Source organism: Heloderma suspectum, chromosome 7 (genome assembly GCF_057233095.1).
Source record: "Heloderma suspectum isolate Gila_16-S chromosome 7, 16-S_ref, whole genome shotgun sequence".
NCBI classification, from domain to species: domain Eukaryota; kingdom Metazoa; phylum Chordata; class Lepidosauria; order Squamata; family Helodermatidae; genus Heloderma; species Heloderma suspectum.
The window spans coordinates 49,778,479-49,798,314 of NC_139464.1; the positions used below are offsets into that span (position 1 = coordinate 49,778,479).

At 46.2% G+C, this 19,836-nt stretch overlaps 3 protein-coding genes across 5 annotated transcripts in view; 1 reads left to right on the top strand and 2 right to left on the bottom strand.

Moving 5' to 3' along the window:
• The first annotated feature begins 979 nt into the window (after positions 1-979).
• Positions 980-9,511, top strand: TMEM140 (transmembrane protein 140). 2 transcript variants are annotated; one of them, XM_084810116.1, is made up of 3 exons: positions 980-1,090; positions 4,954-5,021; positions 7,428-9,511. In XM_084810116.1, exon 3 carries the CDS (start codon positions 7,443-7,445, stop codon positions 8,139-8,141), a length of 699 nt encoding a protein of 232 aa, XP_084666242.1. In that variant the 5' UTR covers positions 980-1,090; positions 4,954-5,021; positions 7,428-7,442; the 3' UTR covers positions 8,142-9,511. The 2 variants fall into 2 exon arrangements, with proteins under 2 accessions (XP_084666242.1, XP_084666241.1); XM_084810115.1 differs by lacking the exon at positions 4,954-5,021.
• CYREN (cell cycle regulator of NHEJ) lies at positions 8,924-15,982 on the bottom strand. Of its 2 annotated transcripts, none has more exons than XM_084810117.1 (4): positions 15,857-15,982; positions 13,558-13,673; positions 11,533-11,599; positions 8,924-10,704 (listed from the first exon to the last, which is right to left on the bottom strand). In XM_084810117.1, exons 2-4 carry the CDS (start codon positions 13,665-13,667, stop codon positions 10,465-10,467), a joined length of 417 nt encoding a protein of 138 aa, XP_084666243.1. In that variant the 5' UTR covers positions 13,668-13,673; positions 15,857-15,982; the 3' UTR covers positions 8,924-10,464. The 2 variants fall into 2 exon arrangements, with proteins under 2 accessions (XP_084666243.1, XP_084666244.1); XM_084810118.1 differs by having other exon boundaries at positions 13,558-13,693.
• A 2,920-nt stretch (positions 15,983-18,902) lies between these two features.
• Positions 18,903-19,836, bottom strand: part of WDR91 (WD repeat domain 91) — a 30,610-nt gene continuing 29,676 nt past the window's right edge. The window contains exon 15 of the mRNA XM_084810119.1: positions 18,903-19,513. Within this exon, the coding sequence (XP_084666245.1) occupies positions 19,349-19,513 (165 nt within the window). The 3' untranslated portion in view covers positions 18,903-19,348. The remainder of the gene's footprint in view (positions 19,514-19,836) is intronic.

Genomic DNA, 19,836 nt, shown 5'->3' on the forward strand with positions numbered 1-19,836 from the left:
CTCTTTTGGAACTGGGCTATTATTTTTGGAAACTTGTCCTCACTGATAGTAATAATTGTGTAAATGAAACTAATTCATTAAAACGAGCCAGCTCTAATACAATTGTGAGGAATTACACAAGGATGTCACAGCAATGAGTGGGCAATGAAACCATAAACAGCTGCCGCTTGATGTACTTTTGAGACAGAGGGGGCGGGGGAGAGACCTTTATATGAAATGCTGATTCTAAATTACCAACTGATCAAAGAAAGATCTTGGCATTATTCCGTCTTAGCATACGTATACGAATGCACAAGCATACTCCCTTAACAAGGTTTTCATTTCCATGCTGTTTGTATATTTCTGTTGCTGGGTTTCCGTTTTGTTTTCTGGCAGAGCTATTTGCGGTTAAGAAGTGTGTGATAAGCACTGATTCATCAAGCGAGACATCCCGACCATTGCCATCTCTGCGCTGGGGAAAAGAGCCACCTATTGAATAGCTGCCTGTAATATAGCTGGGCTTTTTTTTCTTTAGTCCAAGAATCCTGTCTAGGGGAAGAGGAAGTATTTTCTTTCAGTCCCGTTTACCTTAAACACTCCTTAGTCATCCCCGATTAGAATCTTTGGGCATTGGTAAACAGCGAGAGTCGGTACAGAAAAGCAGACCTAGATAAACGGTTAGCCCGCAGGGAGGAAAGGGGAACAAAACATGTTTGAGTGCGCGGCTTTTATGCCGATTTTGTATTTTGAAAGGATATGTTTAGATGCTTTTATTATAATTATGTTGTTGTGTGAACACTTTGGCCCTTAAAGGCGGTATTTAAGAAAATTAAATACATAAATAAAAGAGGTAAGAGGGCAGGATCCATCAAATTCCTTAAGGGGGCGGGGGCGATCAACGCTAGAGGCCGCGATTGCAGCTGTCGGCACGTAAGCGCTTCTTGTAGATGAGCAGGCAAATCCGAAAACGAAATCGAAATCTGCTGAGAGTGCTGCACGTGACTCGGGAACAGCTTCCCAAAGAAGTAAACACGAATCTGAAGAACTTTTCCACTGCAGAGGATCAGGGCTTGTGGTGGGATCCTACGCCATCGTCGAGATTAGCGACCAAGTAAATATTTTCCTTGTTTGTTCCCCCGTCTTAAAGCGTCCTCGCGGCTCCATTTATATGAAAAGTTTTGGGGACTTAAAAAACAAAACAGGGTTGGGGAGGCGCAGAATCCTTGTTTCATTACAGCCTAATTTTGCTTGTCGTTTTGAGTTCGGGCAACTCGACAGGGTTTTCTCTGCGATTTGCGTTAATGATGCCTCTGCAGTCCCCCCCCCCCGGTCCCCCCCGGTCTTCGTAGACCTTCTCCACAACTTTGGGAAAAGAATAGGGGGGTTGTTCGTTAATTCGCTCCGTCAGTTTGTGCACTATGAAGGCAGGCTTCATAAAAGGATAACAGCATCGATGTAAATCAATAACACCCCCCCCTCCGCCCATCAGATTATTTCCTCACAATGCGTAAGCCTTCGGAAAGAGGCTTTGCCAGTAAGTCTCTTGAGAAACTGAAGACGGAGAGACACGGGTCCCAAAGTGTGTTTGGAAGCGGTCTGAACACGTTTTCGCGGCGCTGCGAGGCATTTGCTCCAGCACAGCCCCAAATTAAGTACCGTGTAAGTGTGCACATAGCTTTGAAACCTGAGTTCGGGAGATGCCGTGGATATGGCTACCGTTCAGACGTGACTGGCTTCTCTTGCGGGGTGGGCGCGGAGCTAACACGGAGCGGCGGCTACTCAAAAAAGTTCCAAGGAGGCAGTTCTGAAACCTTGCGCGAGTCCCCAGCCGCCTTGCTAGGTCTCTCCGCTTTCCCCCAAGACTGTGTGTTTCATTTCTTTCTTCTCTTTGTGCATTCTGCTAAACTCCTCACTTGCCCTTTAGGCAAAACCTGGTCGTTATAGAAAGAAAGAAAGAAAGAAAACAGAACTGGGGCTGGGGTGTGTGCATGTCTTTCTCTTTGGCCCTCTCAAGCACCTCTTCACATTACCTTATTCTGCTTCTCCTCACCCCATTCCCCCCTGGTTTTCCCCCTTGCCTTGGCTCTTCCTCTGTCTCTTTAGCCCCCTGCTAAACCTGCTTCGTATTTTCTTGTATGCTTCCATTTATCCCCAAACATTGCCTGTGGTTCCCCTCTAGCTCTCCCAACCCCCTTCCCTCAGCCGCTGCTATCTTCTTTCCCACCCCCTCTGGCAGCATGCTATTGTTCTCCTTCCTGTTTGTTTTAGTATGTGTTTTCTCTCTGCTTGTCCTAATGCCAGTCTCCTCTTACTTAACTCCTTCTTTACCAACGTGGGGACAATCACGTTTCTCTTGACTTCAGCACTGTGCCTTACAAAGGGCCCTGTTCTGTGTGTTCTGATTATTTCTACAGACAGATAAGAATAGTTGCTGGCATTTACACTTTCAGAGGGAGTGCAACCTTGTTCCTGTGTCACTCAGAATCGTTTTGCACCAAGTAGGGCCTGACATGTATTGCACTCACGCTTTTCTTCTACCCGGTAAGGTGGCGAGCTAAATCTTGGGAATGGAGTTGAAAATGAAAAGTGCACTGTTGCTAAGTGGTACTACACAATTTCTGAAAGTGTGGCTGTCAGCATAGCACGTACACTAGAGATATGACAAAGAATTCATTCACTACTTCCTGTATGTGAGATGGTGGTATCAAACGGTGGAAACCGAGCATCAAACAATATGTTGGTGGAAATCCTATATAAATCTAAAAAGTCACCAATATCAGACTACTAATTAGTAGAAACTTTTATTTTCTTGGGTTGACTCAAGGTTAGAGTCTCCAACATCTTGGCACCCATCAGGCTCTCTGTCCCTCCTGATTGTTATTTTATTACTTAGGGCGCAATCCTATGTCTGTTTAGACAGAAAAAAGTCCTACAACTCCCAGCGTGCCCCAGCCAGCCATGCTGGGAATTGTAGGACTTTTTTTTCTGTCTAAACAGACATAGAATTGTGCCCTTAAAGTATTTTTTTTAATAAGAAAAAACCTAACTGATTGGCTGGTGTACTGCAAAATAGAGTGCTGCTTTTCTGAACCATTTTTATTTGGGTTGAAGAGTGGGTCTGTGTTTTAGAGCTCAGACTCCACTTCTGCCTTGCACTTAGGTTCTTAGGCAAGTTACTTTTCTTTTAGTCTCACCAGTTTGCCTTCTGGGAAATGACTGTTTTGTGACTAACCATGCCCACTATGGCAGCCATTTTATGACTGGGTAAGCCCCTCCCTAATAGTCATTTTGAGGACACTCCCTCAAAATTCCAAATGTGCCCACTGGCCCAAAAAGTGTGGGGATCCCTGGCTGAGGGTGATGGGCTTGTGTGTTTTTCAAAAATGTACACTTACACATGGGAAGCCTTGCTGGATCAGATCAAGGATTCATTTAGTCCAATATTCTAATTCCAGCAATGGCCAGCTCACAAGCTGGGCATGAAAGCAATAATTCCCCCCTGTTGTTAGTCCCCAAAATCTGGAATTGAGAGATCTACTGCCTCTGAACATGGAGGCTTCATTTAGCTGTGATGGATTATAGCAATTGATAGGCCTGGCCTCCAAGAACTTGGAGGATACATTCTTTTAGACCAGTTCCAAGGATGTAGTTGTCCAGCCAAAAATTAAGTGCTTTGAAGGTCATTTATTTCAATGGGAGACCTAAACACAATCTTAAATCTCTCATGAAAACCAGTGAAACCTCAAATTGCTTTACTTTGGCTGGGTTGTGTCTCAAGTTTATCATCAACAATCCTACCAGTGGGCATGGTGATCTGAAGGTGCGTTATCCAAAGCCCTCCTAAGCTCACATTGGCATAGTGAAAGGGATGGGGTGTTTTCCTTCCTTTTTCAGGATTTTCTTTCCTTGCTTAAACTGTTTACCTCCCAGGGATGTCAGTGGGAGGGAAATGAATTGTGCCAGCTCCAGGGTTAGTGTAGTCTCCCCCCCCCCCGCCCCGTTTTGGGGTCACCTCTTTTCTTGCTCTCCATTGCAATTCCAATGTTGGGGAAGTACTGCTGCAAACCTTTCTGCATCCTCCTGGAAGAGGCTTGAGAGGTCGGATCTTCCCCTCTGAGAGGGCGGTTCTCTCTTTTGGTCCTCAGAGTAGGCGATCCAAGCAACCTCTTGACCCCAAGGGGATGCCCTCACAGTGACTATAGGCTTGCAGCCTCTGTGAAGAGAAGTCTGCTATGTCAGTAAAATACATGACTGTGGGGCAGGTGATGTTTGGAATGCTCCAAAATGCATTATTCTAGCTGCTGTTGTAGTAAGAGTGGCATTACCAAATGCGATGATCAACCTATCCTTTGCCCCGATTGTGACATGGTGAAATCTGCTTTTGATAGGTGCCAGAACTGTCTTATAATCATCTGGATGTGCTGAATGATGCTCACCATACACTAAAGTGGTTATGTGAATAGAGGCCCTGACACACTCTTTCATGATCTGCTGGTTATGTGAATAGAGGCCCTGACACACTCTTTCATGATCTGCTGGTTATGTGAATAGAGGCCCTGACACACTCTTTCATGATCTGCTGGTTATGTGAATAGAGGCCCTGACACACTCTTTCATGATCTGCTGGTTATGTGAATAGAGGCCCTGACACACTCTTTCATGATCTGCTGGTTATGTGAATAGAGGCCCTGACACACTCTTTCATGATCTGCTGGTTGCTGCGTGCTGTGTAGAGCAAGTTTCTTCCCTTTAGTGCTGAGTACTGGTCATCCTGCTCTTTTCTTTCCCCCATCCACGCCTAGCATTTCAACCCTCCTTGGATGCTCTTGCACAGCTTGATGTTGCAATTTATTTAAGCTGGCTGGGTAAAGTCCTTTCATTCAGGGAGGGGTGGGAAAGGAAAGAGTTGGGTAAGAGCACAGTGGCAGCTGATGGAGTATCAATCATTAAATCTTTATTTACTTCAAATCAAAGGTCATCGCACATCAGGAAAGAAGGTAAAAAGAAACAAAAACAAAATCCACAGTAAAGGATCAAATCAGGTAATCTCTGCCAGTTATACATAATTCCATTTTATTTTAAAAGCAGCCGTTGCAAATAACGAAACTTGGTACATAATATATGTGCTGATCAGTCAAAAGCATACGCATTTTGACATCTCAGGACAAGAAAAGAAACTGGATAAAAATCTCTCTAGGTGCCCTGTACAATGGGGAGCTAATGGAGTAGCGTTTGCTAGAATGCACGATCCTAATATCATGTTGCTTGTGTAGTAATTGCAACAGGTGCTGTCCCTATCGATAGGCAGAATAAGAGCCAGCTGAAGCAGCACATCTTGGGTTGTGTTCAAGGTCATCAAATTGCGAGATACTAGTTATTGTATTTTACCACCGAATAGGGCACCATTTGGATTTTGTGCCTCTGCTGTGCAGCAGTCAGACAAAAGTTTTCTTACTATGTAAATGCAGTAGACATCTCAATGCTGGAAGAAACTTACTCCCAGGTAAATGTATATAGGATTGCAGTCCTATACAGAGTTGGAGCTGTCACTAGAAAAATGGAGTCAGCGGTGAAGTGGCTAAGTTCGCAGATGACACCAAATTATTTAGGGTGGTTAAAACAAAAAGGGATTGTGAAGAGCTCCGAAAGGATCTCTCCAAACTGCGAGAATGGCCATCCAAATGGCAAATGCAGTTCAGTGTAAGCAAGTGTAAAGTGATGCACATTGAGGCAAAAAATCCCACCTTCAAGTATAGCCTGATGGGATCTGAGCTAGCAGTGACCAACCAGGAAAGAGATCTTGGGGTTGTGGTGGACAGCTCAATGAAGACATCAGCCCAGTGTGTGGCCACTGTCAAAAAGGCAAACTCCATGTTAGGCATAATTAGAAAAGGAACTGCGAATATCATACTGCCCCTATACAAATCTATGGTGCAGCCACACTTGGAATGCTGTGTACAGTTCTGGTCACCACACCTAAAAAAAGATACTGTAGAGCTGGGAAATATGCCACCTCCAGTACCAGAGGCAGCGAGATTATGTACATCAGTGGCTGGGGAACATGGGGTGGGGGGGGTGTTGTTGCGCTCATGCTCTGCTATGGGTTCCCAGTCGACAGCTGGTTGGCCACTGTGTGAACAGAATACTGGACTGGATGGACCCTTGGTCTGATCTAGCATGGCTCTTCTTATGTTCTTATCTAGGCCAAGCAAGAAGTATGTGCTGTACTAATCGGTTTTTCTGGAATTGTGATTTTAATTTGTTGTCCTTCAGTGTCCAGAGAACCTTTGTTATTGGGTATCTGATAAATATAATAAAGGAATAAATTGCAATTCTGTAAAGGAGTACCCGAGGAGAAAAATCTATAGAAATAATTTATAAAAAAAAGTCCTACAACTCTCAGCATTCCCCAGCCAGCCATGCATGCTGTAAGTTGTGGGACTCTTTTCTCTCTAAAGATGTGTAGGATTGCACCCTAAAACCCAGATATTAGCTAGACCCAGCATACTTTTTCCCAGGTTGCTGGTAATCTGTCAGTCCAAGTAGCTACAGCACAACAGTTACTTTTGCTTTTCCTCCCCAGTGGAACCTGATTTGGCTTTTAAAAACGCAGTCAGATACTGTTAGCCTGAAGTCAAACCTAAGGGAGGGTGGTGGTGGTTGTTTTCAAGGAAAAGAACAGCAGAGGTGCTAAGAGACAAGTAGGCAGTCCACTCTTAAACCAATCAGTCGTAGAAGCCTATCACTTTGGGATCTTACGTGCCAACAAGTCACTCATATGTGGTATAACTCAGCTTTCCCCAGCTAGTTGGAAGTGTAATAAGAACTATTTTCAAACACATCACACAGCCCTACCCTGGTTGGGGCAAGTTGTTGTAAATGAAAGTGAAAGTATTCTTCTCGAATCTTTTGCAGCACATTGCATGATGTATATGAAACAACTTCCGGGAAGTAACTTGGCAATTAACAGCATAATCCAGTGTATCTCTTCTTGGAAGTAGCCTTACGGAGTTCAGTGGGGCTTTGTCCCCAGTAAGCATGCATAGGATTGTCTTCCAAGAGCCCTTCCCATGTTCTTTACTCTCTTTTTGCCTAGGATCTACAATTCTGCCCTCAAGGTAGTGTTTGTGTTTGTAGGGCACCGCTTCTCAGCGCTCTGGTGCTGCTGTTGCTATCTGTACAGAACCTGCAACAAGCTCAGGGGAAATAGCCACTCCCAGGTCAGGCAGCACTGAATGACACTGTTGATCTAGACTCTGATAGATTCCTATCACTAGGCAAGCACATTATTATATCACTGTATGGTCCCTTCCCACCCATCCCTATTTATTCTTGCAACAATAGGTTAGGCCGTGAGAGTGGCTGTCCCAAAGCCACCCAGGAGGTTTGTGGCTAAGTGGGGACTTGACGCCTCGAAACTGACACTGTCTGTTGTCTTCCCCTACCAGGTATTCAGGAGGAAAATGCAGCTGAAGTTCCAAAGAGCCATTGCTAAGCCCAGCATAGGGCTGTCGTGGCAGAGTTACAGCCGATGCCTATGGTACCTGAGTAACCTCTCCCTGGCGACTGGTTACATCACTTTGCTGTTCTATGCCCTTGTCTACGAAGCCGGGAATATTGTCAACCTTCCCTCCAAAAGGATTGGCTTCTACAACTTCTGCCTGTGGGACCAGGAAGCAGAAAAACTGAATTGTCTCATGCGCAAGGAGTTGGAGAAGATAGGTGTCAATATGAATGCACTGGTGTTGTCAAGGGTCTGTGTATATATCACGCCAGTGTTGTGTCTCTTTGCTGCCACTACGACCTTGCAGGCTTTGTGTTTTAAAGACAGAAGTGGGTGGAAACTGGCCTGTGTTCTTTTGGCTATTTGCAGTTTGAGTTTGCCTGTTGGTCTGGTTTTGTTTATATTCCATGTTCAGAGGTGGGTTCAGGTCTCTGAATTTGGTGAGGTTTTTGCACAGCTAGTTGGGGCTGATGTTTTGGTCTTGCTCCACGTGATCGTCATTGTCTGGTACCTTGCACAGTTCGAAGACACTCGTCGCAGAGAATTCCTGCAAGGAGCCTCCCATAAGAATGTGAAGTGTCTGCTTGGACTACCAAATGCTGGGGTGGGATGGAAGGATAAGTGGGTGGAGCAATCACACTCCTGTTCCAAGCCCTGAATAAGCTGAATTCAGGGATTGTTATCCTATAAATGAGGGCACTGGGAAAAGGTATTCCTAGCACATATATGCATTTCTGTCTCGTGTTTCAAGGATTGCTTACTTGATGCCTTCAGAAAGGAAACACCCTTTTAGCTATGAACAGTAGATAAGTTCTTTAAAAGTCAACAGCAGTTGACTTCGCTGCTTGACAGTATTGAGACTTTTGGGGCGGGTGTTTAACCTGGCAATTCCTGCACTGGTTCAGAACAAGTTATTAATGGAAGATAACCTATTGCTCCAGGTGTCCACAAATCTTGGCTTGTCTAACAAGCTAGCCACTTCTGGGGTAACCAGCAATCCCAGTCCCCTGCCTCATGGAAGCAGGGACTTCTTATTTATGCTGAGGAACAGAGAAAGTAAGAAGCATCAGGCGCCTCTCTCACTGGCTCCAAAGAAACTTGGGGTGTTAATTCTCTTCCGGGGAGGTGTGTGCTGTTTGGTAGAGGAATGGGCCCACATCCCTGCTGAGACTGTTTGCAGCCTCCTGTTCTACTGCCACTGTGCTAATGTTCCACAACGTTTATTTTTTTATTTTTAAAAAGCAGCAGTAGGTTAGGTACCAGTGTTCTTTTACATCTTTCATGTTAAACAAGACATTGAAATAATACGTACTTTCCAGCGTGACATGATGGTGGGATTTTGTTACTCTCTGGCTCCCCCCCCCAGACAAATTGAAGGAACCAATGCCAGATCCACTGGAATTTCTGTAGTTTCTCTCTGTTCGGGAACTGGTGCTGATAACTTATCTAGTCACACCATAAACCAGAGGATTTTGGGATGACAAGAAGTAATCCCATCCCAGGCCCAAAGAGAGAAAAAAAGAGGTTGCAGTAGTAGCATAAGCAGATGGAAAGGTGGAGTGGGCTGTTCCTTCTTGCACAACAGCCTTCCTCAACCTGGTGTCCTCCAACTGTGTTGGACTACACCACCCATAATTCCTGGCCACCATGGCCACTTGCACATAATTATTATGAATACAGGATTCCTGTCTTCCTTTGCATTCGGTATTTATACTGTAAATCTTTGCCAAAGGTCTTTTGCAGACATCTAGCTGTTATGACTGCTGCAGCGATGGTGCTTTGGTGTCTGATAGCAGTGGTAGCGTTATCTACATGCTGATTTTTAGCCATTACCACGTAAGCCGGAGGAGGTTTTTCTTTGCCGATGGCCTTTATTAAGTGTGACCAAAGCTTATCAGCATTTTTGGAAAGCTCAAGATTTTATGCAAATGTGGGCTGGATCATACTTTTTCAACGGTCTTTGTGCTGGAGGCCAAAACTTTGTTATTCATGGAAGAGACCTTCAAATTAAAGTCTTGTTAATCATTATCAGATGTGTCAGATGTGGCTTACCTAAGACTGCACCGTGCAGCCTTCCCCAACCTGGCACCATCTAGATGTGTTGGACTACAATTCTCATAAGCCTCAGACAGCATGACCAATGATGAGTTGTAGTCCCCACACACATGGAGGGCACCAGATGTGGTGCCCTTCAAGTTGAGGAAGGCTGACCTAGTGAATACACGACTGTGGTGAGATTAACTTCCCAGCTCTTGTCCCTAACCCAGATGGGTACTACTTAGAGAAATGCTGAACACTGGGTTTCTACATGGAAATCAGCCCTAAAGGAGGAGCACCCGTCTGATGGACGAGCAACAGAGCAAGGCCCCAAAATACTAGCTTTCCAGGCTTCTGGACACTTTTGGCAGGTGCAGCTTTGCCCACCCTTGAATCACATCCCTGCCATGTGGGAGTTTAGCCATATAGCAACTAACCCACCATATGACTTCAAGAGGTACAGGTAGGTGAGTCTGGAGCCAGGCTTCTTTAAGATCTATGGCTCCGGGACCAAAAAGCTGGAGAAACCACTTTCTGTGCCAATGGCTCATGATCAGGCTCTAGCTTGATCAGGTATTTATAGGAATTCCACCTGAGGCCATCCTTAAGCAGACACCCACACACCACTATTCCTCTGAGTGTGAAGAGAAGCAGGACTGCTGGGGAGGAAGCATGAGCACTCATGACACTTTAATAACACAGTTCAGTTCTTACAAATCCTGTGAAAAACAAATATTCATGCTCAAGGAAACAGAGAGCAGGATCCTTACAAATACATGCACACTTTTCCTCCTTGGGTCAGTTGTTCTGGAAGCCATGGGATTGTGGCGTATCAGTCCATGTTGTATACTCATCCTTGGAAGCTGCCCCAGAGTTGCCTTTGTATCTGAATGTCCTATTTGCCACAGTCTCCAGAAATGGCTTCCTCTGTTTATGATTTGAAGTTAAGAAAAGAAAATCTCCCTGACATATTTTAAGGCGTCATCATCACCACCTTCCTGTGATCTGGTCTTCTCACTGCAGCTTACAGCATCCAGTTCACTGGGAGGCTTGGATCCTATAGTGGGGACGCTGCTTCGGTTGCTGTCACTCACTGAACTTGAGTGATGAGTGGCGAGGACTGGCTGAGGCTCCTGGACCTCGTCTTCTGACGACGTCAGCTCCGCTTCCTTGCCCTTGCAGTTCTAGCAAACAAAACAAGCATATATAAGGACATGTTCCTGCATGTTGGGAGCAACGTCTTAAGAGTAGGGGTGAGAAACCTCTTTCAGCCAGAGAGCCGAATTCTCTTTTGCAGAAGCTCTTGGGGGCTGCATTCCAGGGGTGGCCAAGGGCCATCCCATGAAGCTGATTGGTGGGAGATTCAGGACAGATAAAAAGAAGTCCTTCTTCACACAGCGCATAGTTAAACTATGGAATTTGGTACAACAGGATGTAGTGACGGCCACCAATTTGGATGGCTTTAAAAGGGGGTTGGGCAGATTCCTGGAGGGAAAGGCTCTCAGTGGCTACTAGTCTTGATGGCTGTATGCTACTACCTCCAGTACACCTATGTACACCAGTTGCTGGGGAGCATGGGTGGGAGGGTGCTGTTGCGCGCATGCCCTGCTTGTGGGTTCCCAGTTGACAGCTGGTTGGCCACTGTGAACAGAATGCTGGACTAGATGGACCCCTGGCCTGATCCTGCATGGCTCTTACGTTCTTATGGCAGGCCAAAAATACCAGTATATTTTAGCTTAAAGCTCTTATCGCCAGTAACTAACCTTCTGAAGAAGGCTTTCACCCTTGTAGAATGGGGGGAAATGCACAAAAGCTGGGGGAAAGGGGCGGGGCCATCTGGGGGATTCCAGAGAGCCAAACATAGTTCTGCTTGCCCACAGCTGCTTTCTCGCTCCTCAGAGGGGCAGATGTGGTGTGACAAGGTTCAACACAATAGCCACAGCCACCCCTGTTAAGATGGGGTGAAGAAGCAAGAAGCCTCTACTGAGGGCAGCATTCCTGTCGGTGCTCACCTCAGCCAAAATGCAAAGAGCCACGTCTACCAGCTCTGCTTCATTCATACAATAGACAGTCTCAGTCCTGAAAAGAAATATCGGGAAGTCTACAGTAAGCAAGGGGCGGGGGAAGAAACATGATATAACACAGAAAAGTAGGAGGTCAGAAAGTGTACGTTGAACTTCCCAAATTCACTTAGAATCCCTTGTCCATTTGCCTTGATTACATCCATTTTAGTTGGTCCTGGGGTAGGGGTGGGCACAAGGACCATCTAAGATTTCAAGAACCTCTGCCCCAGCTAGATCTCTACTCTTAACTACTTTTATTTTTGCATTCTGTGCTTCCACAACCCCATTGCATAAGAACAACATCTACTTTTATTTTAAAACAAACATCATGTTAAGTTTCCTGGTCTTACAATAGCAGGGGAAAAGCCTTTTGATACTTAATCCTGATTTCATCTGGATTTCATTTTTTTCACACCAACGTTCAAGGTCAAGTTTTCACCACTTAGGATGACCCATCTTGTATTTGAAAGGGTGATGATACAGAAAATAAAATCTGAAATCAGCCAGAGATAGAAAAAAAAATATATAGTAGCACTGGCTATCAGGGATTTTTCGAAAGGATGTGTGTATGGGTTTAATAATTTAGGCTGCAATCCTATGTACATTTACCTGGGATTAAGCACCTCTGAATTTAGTGGGAATTCTGAATAAATATGCATAGCATGGGGCTGTTAGGGCAAAGTCCTATGCATGTTTAGACAGAAAAAAGTCCTACAACTCTGAGCTTTCTCCAGCCAGCTGTGCTGCCTGGAAAATGCTCAGAGTCGTAGGACTTTTTTTTGTCTAAACATGCATAGGATTGTGCCCTAAGTGAATGAAAACAGAAGAAGGAGCAGCTGAGATGGGATTAGACCACAGTTCTAAAAGTGCTTCTGGACAGAAACTTTTATGGCTGGTACACGGATTCAGCAGACCTACTGCGCACAATCCATATGGGTTGTGCCAATAACTGCTAGTCCAAATGAAACAGTATGATCAGAGCTGCTGACACTGCAACAGTAGCATCAAATCCCTACGCTAAACTGACGCCTATTCCACGTACCACTGCTCTCCCCCAACCTCTGCTTAACATGGGGTAGGCAGCTTGAAAGCCAAAACATCTGGCGGGCCACCACAACTATCGTCTTTTGCCATTGGCTATGCTGACCAAGGCTGAAGGGAGCTGTAGCCTTCCAGATGATTTGGCCTACACGTCCACCCCTACAAGTTGTCCTACCATCGCTGGAGGACACAGCAACCTGGATGTTTATTTATTTAATTAATTTCTTAATCGCCCATCTGGCCAGTCACCCAGCCACTCTGGGCGATGTACAATAATACAACAGTTAAAAACAATAAAATTCCACATTAAAACAACGTATTTCTAAAAAATACCCTAACCTACCCCAAATGCCTGCCTGAACAACCACATTTTTAATGTGTGGCAGAAGCTCATTAAACGGGGCATGGCGGAGTTCCCTAGGGAGGGAGTTCCACAGAGTGGGGGTCTGTAAAGACACTTTTGACCAAAGTGCTTAAGGTAGCCTTCTCCAACTACAACCCCCATCCTGCATGGGTAATGATGGTGCTAGCTGGAGGTGATGGGAGTTGTAGTCTTACGCATCTGGAGGGCACCAGGCTGGGGCATGGTGCCTTAAAAGGCAACGTTTTCGAGGTCTATTAATGACGGAGGTAAGAAGTGGAAGGCTGGCTTTGTTCACCGACCTGTTGTCCTGCCTGGATCTGAAATTTGCCTTCCGTTTAGAAACCAGGAACATAAAACCAGCAGCCCTTGTTTTATATGCAGAAGTCAGACCTGGCTCCTTCAGCAGTCAAAGTTAACTTCTACCTCAGTCCAGGAAAATCACCACCACCATCACACAAACACTCAGAAAATCCCTGCTCTTTGCTACGAACCAGCTTTTTCTTGGAGGTTTAGGGCCAAAGTGCAACTCAACTTGCCTTAAGTTGAAAGAACCAGCATGAGCAACTTACCTTGCCAAAGCTGCCTTTTTCCTTCTCTTTGGCTTTGTTTCTGCCCATTGTAGTGACCGTGTCATCCAAACTGGGAGGATTCTCTTCTTTGCTGCCTCCGGAGATCCCATTTCCTTCTATTCAAGAACGGAAATGGCTTTAACAATAGGGAAACTTGGGAATTACATTTTTGTTGATAAGTTTGATTATTCTGTTGATATATGCATGTCATGGCAGTCTGATGGTCCTCAAGTACACATATTCAACGTCATGTAAAATGGGATCAGTTACATCTTTATACATTTTAACTCCCTTTTATACTCGCAACGGCTACAAAAGGATAACCTCTTGGTCACATCCTGGTGTAATTACCGACACATTTTTTATGTGAGATTCCCTAGGAAAAGCATTCAGCAACTTCAACTGATCCAGAATATGGTAGCTAAGGGTACAATCCTATGCATGTTTAGACAGAAAAAAGGCCTACAACTCCCAGCATTCCCTAGTAAGCATGGACTTTTTTTCTCTCTAAACATGCATAGGATTGCACCCTAAGTTGCTAATTTACTGGGACTTTTAGGGCCTCCAAAGTGACTTACAATTAAAACCTGCAACAATTTAAAAACTTTATAAACAATTCAACTATTAAAACAATCTCAGCCAACAGCAACAGCCTAGATATTCCTAAACTGAAAGTTCACCGCCAGGGTGAACTTGGCTGTGAAGTACGACAGTGCAATCCCATATGTAGCTACATAGAAGTAAACCCCTTGAGTCCAGTGTAGCTTACTCCCGAGAAACTGGGTATAGGACTGCAGCCTGCGAAAGGATAAAACGGAAGCAAAACCCTGAGCATGCTCATAGGTATTAGATTAATCTGTGTGACCCTCAAGTGCACAGGGCCTGTAGCAATTCCTGTGTTGGGTGACGAGTCCATTTGGACTAGCAAGAGTGGGAGAGAGGCTCAAAAGTGCTTAAGTGGCACATATGAGGGCTGCCTGAAGCTGCATGATATCTTCTGCAAATTCTCTGGGGGAGGAGGAGGGAACAGTTGATCTCCCATGAGCTTCACAGAGGGCACCTCCTCTGAATTTGCTGCATAGAGAATGCAGGGAAAGGGCAAGTTATCTCTAACAGCTAAGCAAAGGGGGTTTGTGGACTCTTGTGTGAGACCCAATTCCCATTAAAGGCCAAATAGATTCAGCTGGCAGGGAAGTTCCAGCATTAGGTCCAAGCTCTGTATATGCCATTTCTTCTTTGTGGCTTATGGGCATCACACATCTGGGTTCTAGAGTTGAGAAGTGGAGGCAGGAAGCCCACCGATTCTACCCTGCCATGCATGCCTAAGGGGCAAAGCTCTTCCTACTTTGCCCCTCAGTTTCTGCAGGCCTGCGGGGAGAGAGAGAGAGAAATTGATAGTGGCCGATCGGGGTATAAAGACCAACACTGACACTTCGGGGATACAGTCCCCAGCAGTGTGACCATACCACTAATCATACCAGTCTGCTGTCTACATTGTGCAGCTCTGGGCCTTGGCATGGATCCCACAAAGAAGGAGGCACATGAAGCACACACCATAAGAGAGAGCTTCCGCTATTGGGTGGTATAGAAATGAAATAAATAAATAAATAAATAAATAAATATGGAAAACACTCATTACTGACATGACTTTACGATGTCGTTTCTACGTCCTTTTTCGTTTATGATTTCTGTTTCCTTAATTTTAGTAAACCGCCTTGGTGGGTCCAAAAAGGCAGCATGATGATGATTTCAGAGTGAATGAGGTGGAATTAATTGCCTTTTCATTCACCACTAACCAGTGTGGTTTCCAAATACTCAGTTACAACCGCTGCCTTAACACGGAGGACATGAATCTGCATTTAAGGGCAGTACACTCAGTTCTCAGTATCTAAGCTAGCAGCGGCAGGAGAGGGGGATCCATTCCCTGATGCGGAGGACAGACAACAACAGACGGCGATTACCATCCAGCTCTACTTGCGGACTTTCCTAGAGGAGTTTGGCTGGGCCAGGTGCTCTTTTACAGAGCAGCCCTGCGCATGTTTACTCAAGTCCCACCGCGTTCAAGGTAGCTTACTCCTAAGTATGCGTGCAATGCACAGGACCGTGGCCTTAGTCTGATCCACCCCACTTCTTACGCTCAAGGGGAGTGAACTACTCTTTAAACATCGCAAGTAAGAAACCTAGGAACCACTAAGCCACATGATTTTACAAACCCGGGAACCACTAAGCCACATGATTTTACAAACCCGGGAACCACTAAGCCACATGATTTTACAAACCAAACCGAAGTCGCGCTTACCTGCGCTGTAAGTCAGGACTCTTTGTCCAGCTCGCTCATTCCCGTCCACCAGGCCAAAGGCGTTAGGAAGGGACACTCGCCTTGAAGATCATCCCTTTTGGAGCAGCAACTCCACCCACTAGGCATGAAAACCTCCGGGTCACCACCTGGAACTGCAACCCCGCGTTACTGGAGGCCGGGGCAGAAAGCGCCGCCCAGCCAGAGGCTCGGCTTCTTCCGCCGTTGCGCGAGCAGCCGGCCCCGCCTCGCCTTCTTCTCCGTTGGTCGGCGGCTCGCACGCGTGCACAAGGGGTCGTCGGAACAGCCGTCGACGCTCCACCCAGCCCCAAGCGAAGCCTCTCCGTAGCTACGAGCAGGAGGGGAGGGCTTCAACCGATCCCGCGCTCTGCGTGGGGAATTCTTGGACTGTACCCAACTCGAGTCCAATTTAAGCCTTTCGTTGGGTCTGCTCTAAGCAGGACTAACATTGGGCACATCTCAAGATGGCCTAGTCTGCGTTAACTTCACGAGTAGTGAAGCGTAGAAATAGGCACGAATGGGACTAGCAACTAAAGGCACAGTCCTGTGCCTGTTTGGGCGGGGGGGGGGGGAATCCTGTAATTCCCAGCATTCCCCAGCCAGCAATGCTGGCTGGGGAATGCTGGGAATTACAGGATTTCCCCCCCCCCCCGCCCAAACAGGCACAGGACTGTGCCCTAAATGTTGCAGTGTGGCGTGCTGATGCCCAGGCTCTCAGCCACTTCATTTCCTCCACCCCACCTCCCACAACAGTCAGCATTTTGTGACCAGCGAACGAGCTCAGTCCTCATAGCCGTTTGTGTCTGTCTGAAGTTTTTGTGCTTCTGTAAACCTTGAGGTTCCCACAAGCCTATAAATACCTTCTTTTGTGGGGGTGGTGTCATTTTGGCCACACAAAGCTCACCACTCACGCCCGGGGCTGGTGTCAAGGGTAGGCATGATGGGGCACCTGCTGAGGACCAACACTGCAGCAGCAGACCGCTGGCAAGAGCCCCCCCCCCCCCCCCGGAGATGCTCCTCCTCGTCGCCTTTGCGACCTGCTTGTTCACCTGCCTCTCACTCTGGTCCAGGCAATGGTGATGAGAAGGAGCAGTAGATGCCGCTGTCTTCTTGCTCCATGGCTCTCTGCCTATCAAGGAGCAAGAGCAGCGGGCGACAATGGCGGTGAGAGGGTCGACTCGCTGAGGAAGGAGGCCCATTCATGGTGTCTTGCCAAGGGCCCTCAAAAACGTGGAGCCAGCACTGCTCACGCCTGAGCACCAGAAAGGGAGGGAATGATTCTGGGTTAGTGTGGCATGATGGGTGCGATCTGGCAGAAACAGCCCTTCTGTAGTTCTATAAATCATGCCTTCTCATCAAGCCATGCAACTGGGGGGTTGACTTCATGAGCGATTGAGCATTTGAGTTCCTTCGCGACAAATGCCGTCACCAATCTGCTGCCAACCAGCCACTTCCCTCTTGAAAAGCTGCATTTTCTGAAACTCCTTTTCTGACTTTTCCCCTGAAAGTGGCTCCCTGGTGGTTTTACCACAATGTGCCATTCCTGCCCCCCCCCCCGCATTAAATCCTGGGTGTGTCTCTGACCTGGCACTGATGTGGTCAAGGCAGTGGGATGCCCCATTCCCATGTTTCCCCAAGGCAAGTAGTTTTTCCCATTCCCATTGAGAAAATCCCCAGGAGTGCAGCAGCGCCCCCTCACATTACCGCAGTAGTGGGGACAATCACCTTAGGTAGCCTATTCTAATCTTTAACATATCCCCCCCCCCTTTTCTGTGCATGTTTTTTCAGAAGTAAGAAATAAATCTCGCTCCCCTGCAGTGAAAGGGTTAAAGGCTAACTTTAGTAAGTTGCCCTAAAGGACTTCTCCAATGCTCTTCTAAATCACTATTTCGATGTTGCTCTTCTTTGATGTTGTGTAGTTTCTCTGTTGTTATGTAAAGGCCTTTCTCATAGGCAAAAGTGCATACATGGGGGAAAATGGGGTGGGAGCAATAACTCTGCAGCAGATTGCTGGGATGCTGCAAAATTGGGATGGGGGGGAGCTCTCAGGAGCCTTCAGATGCTGCACTGGAGAACTGGGGATTTGGGTTTGTTCAGGGAAATCTGCACACATAGGGAAAATTAGTTGCTCTACATTCATAATGTAGTAGCAGTGGGGAGCCTGGACAGGGGCAGGAAACAAGCCTCTCTCATTGGTTGAGCAGCCCCTGCCAGTTTGATGAGGTTCAGTTCTACTTCCCCCTGCCCGGAAATATGTTCAAGTGCTGAAAAACTAATTTTAAAGGTACGCTACAATCAGCCTATCTTGCTTTGTGTGTTCCTGATGGACCAAAGCCGATTCCATGAAAATCCGGGTAATATTCCAACACGCTTCTCATTCCACTGTCATGAAGATCCCTCAGAGTTTCCTTTACTAATGCACATTGCTGTTCACCATCTGCTGGCAATTTTACTATATTGCAGCTCACTAAATACAGATGAAGACCTGGCCCCACCAATGCAAATACCTATGAAGTTCTTAACAAAAAAAGAGTACTAAATTGGGACAAGCTAAGAAGTCGTTAGAATGACAGCCAACTTACAATTATCCATTTTAACAAATTCCAATTATTGCCTAGCACTATGCAACAAGCCTTTCCCCCACTTGGCATCACCCAGATATGTTGGCTGGGAATGATGGGAGTTGTAGTCACATCTGGAGGGCGCCTGGTTGGGGAAAGGCTGCTATAGAACTTCAGTCGTACAAAAGAAGAAGATCTGATCACTGGAAGCTGGAATTGGACAACTTTTTTAATATAAAAAACCCCTAAACTCTTGTAGGACTACTCAGTAATGTAGTGTTTTCACTGCCGCTTGCAGGGGATGCCCATATCAAGAACCCAATAAGACATGGTACATCCCAAATGGCTACAAGTCCAAGTCGCCACAAGTCCTCAGATGTTCTCCAGTAACAGAAAATGAAATGTGCCTTGTACTACAATGCACAGAAGTTTCTTCAAGCTACAGAAACAACACGCACACAGCCAAAGCAGTCAGACGTTTTCTTTTAATAAGAAATGCAGGAGCAGACATAGAATACTGTTAGGTTTTGCACAGGCTTTTTTTTTATGCTGGAACCATTGCAAATCTACCTCCCACCTTGGCACAAATCCTGGAAGTTTACAGCCATGTGCTATTGGGGCACCAGGAAAAACAAACAAACCCAGGGCTGGTCCTCATTGGAAGGAGCTTGGTGATCAGTGCATGCCTGCTAGGAGCGTAATTTAGAGGAACAGCTGTAGCTGAAACTCCTGGCAGTGGTTTGGCATCAGCGTCAAAAAGTTTCGAACCTAGGAGGAGAAGGCAAGATTAAGACAAGTGGTTGAGACACTCTCTCCTCCCCACCGTAGCTTGGATCTGAATAGTTAATACTGATTTTCACCCTGCCCCCCCCAATAGTCCACATCTTGTGCTTCATTAGCAGCACAGGTCCATTTAAGGCTTCTGTGCAAGTAAAGTGGTTAGTTTGATCTTCCCGTCCATAGAGGCCGTCAGGCAGGTCCCACAGTCCATAGCTGTGCACCAGTCCACTGTGACCACAGGGGCCCTGTGTCCTCCCAGGGAGAGGCAGCTTTCCAGCACCTTGTCGTGGCTACTCAGCTGAAAGAGAAAGAAAAGTAGACAAAGGTAGAACCTGCAGCAGAAATTGCTGGGCCAATCTGAACTCTAAGAAGTCTAGCACAATCTAGCCTTGTTTTTAACCAGGATAACTGTACTTGCCTTTCAACCTGGGAGGTGGCGAGATTTTGCCTAGCAAAACATCCTGCAGTTGAAGACTGTGATGATGAATACCTGTGTCGGCATTTTTCGTTGCTTTTTTTTAAAAGTGCTTTTACACCTAGCTCAATATTTTAGCAGCTTATGATGCAGGCCATTGCTATTTATATTATATATACCCAGGGATCTGGACCCCTAAGAAAGGA

Bases quoted from the DNA above. Each gene is read 5' to 3' on its own strand.
- TMEM140 (XM_084810116.1), top strand. From the start codon at position 7,443: ATGCAGCTGAAGTTCCAAAGAGCCATTGCTAAGCCCAGCATAGGGCTG.
- CYREN (XM_084810117.1), bottom strand. From the start codon at position 13,667: ATGGGATCTCCGGAGGCAGCAAAGAAGAGAATCCTCCCAGTTTGGATG. The intron at 11,600-13,557 runs GTAAGTTGCTCA...ATTTCTTTTCAG, and splicing joins AAAAAGGCAGCTTTGGCAAG to GACTGAGACTGTCTATTGTA. The intron at 10,705-11,532 runs GTGAGCACCGAC...TTTGTTTGCTAG, and splicing joins CTCTTTGCATTTTGGCTGAG to AACTGCAAGGGCAAGGAAGC.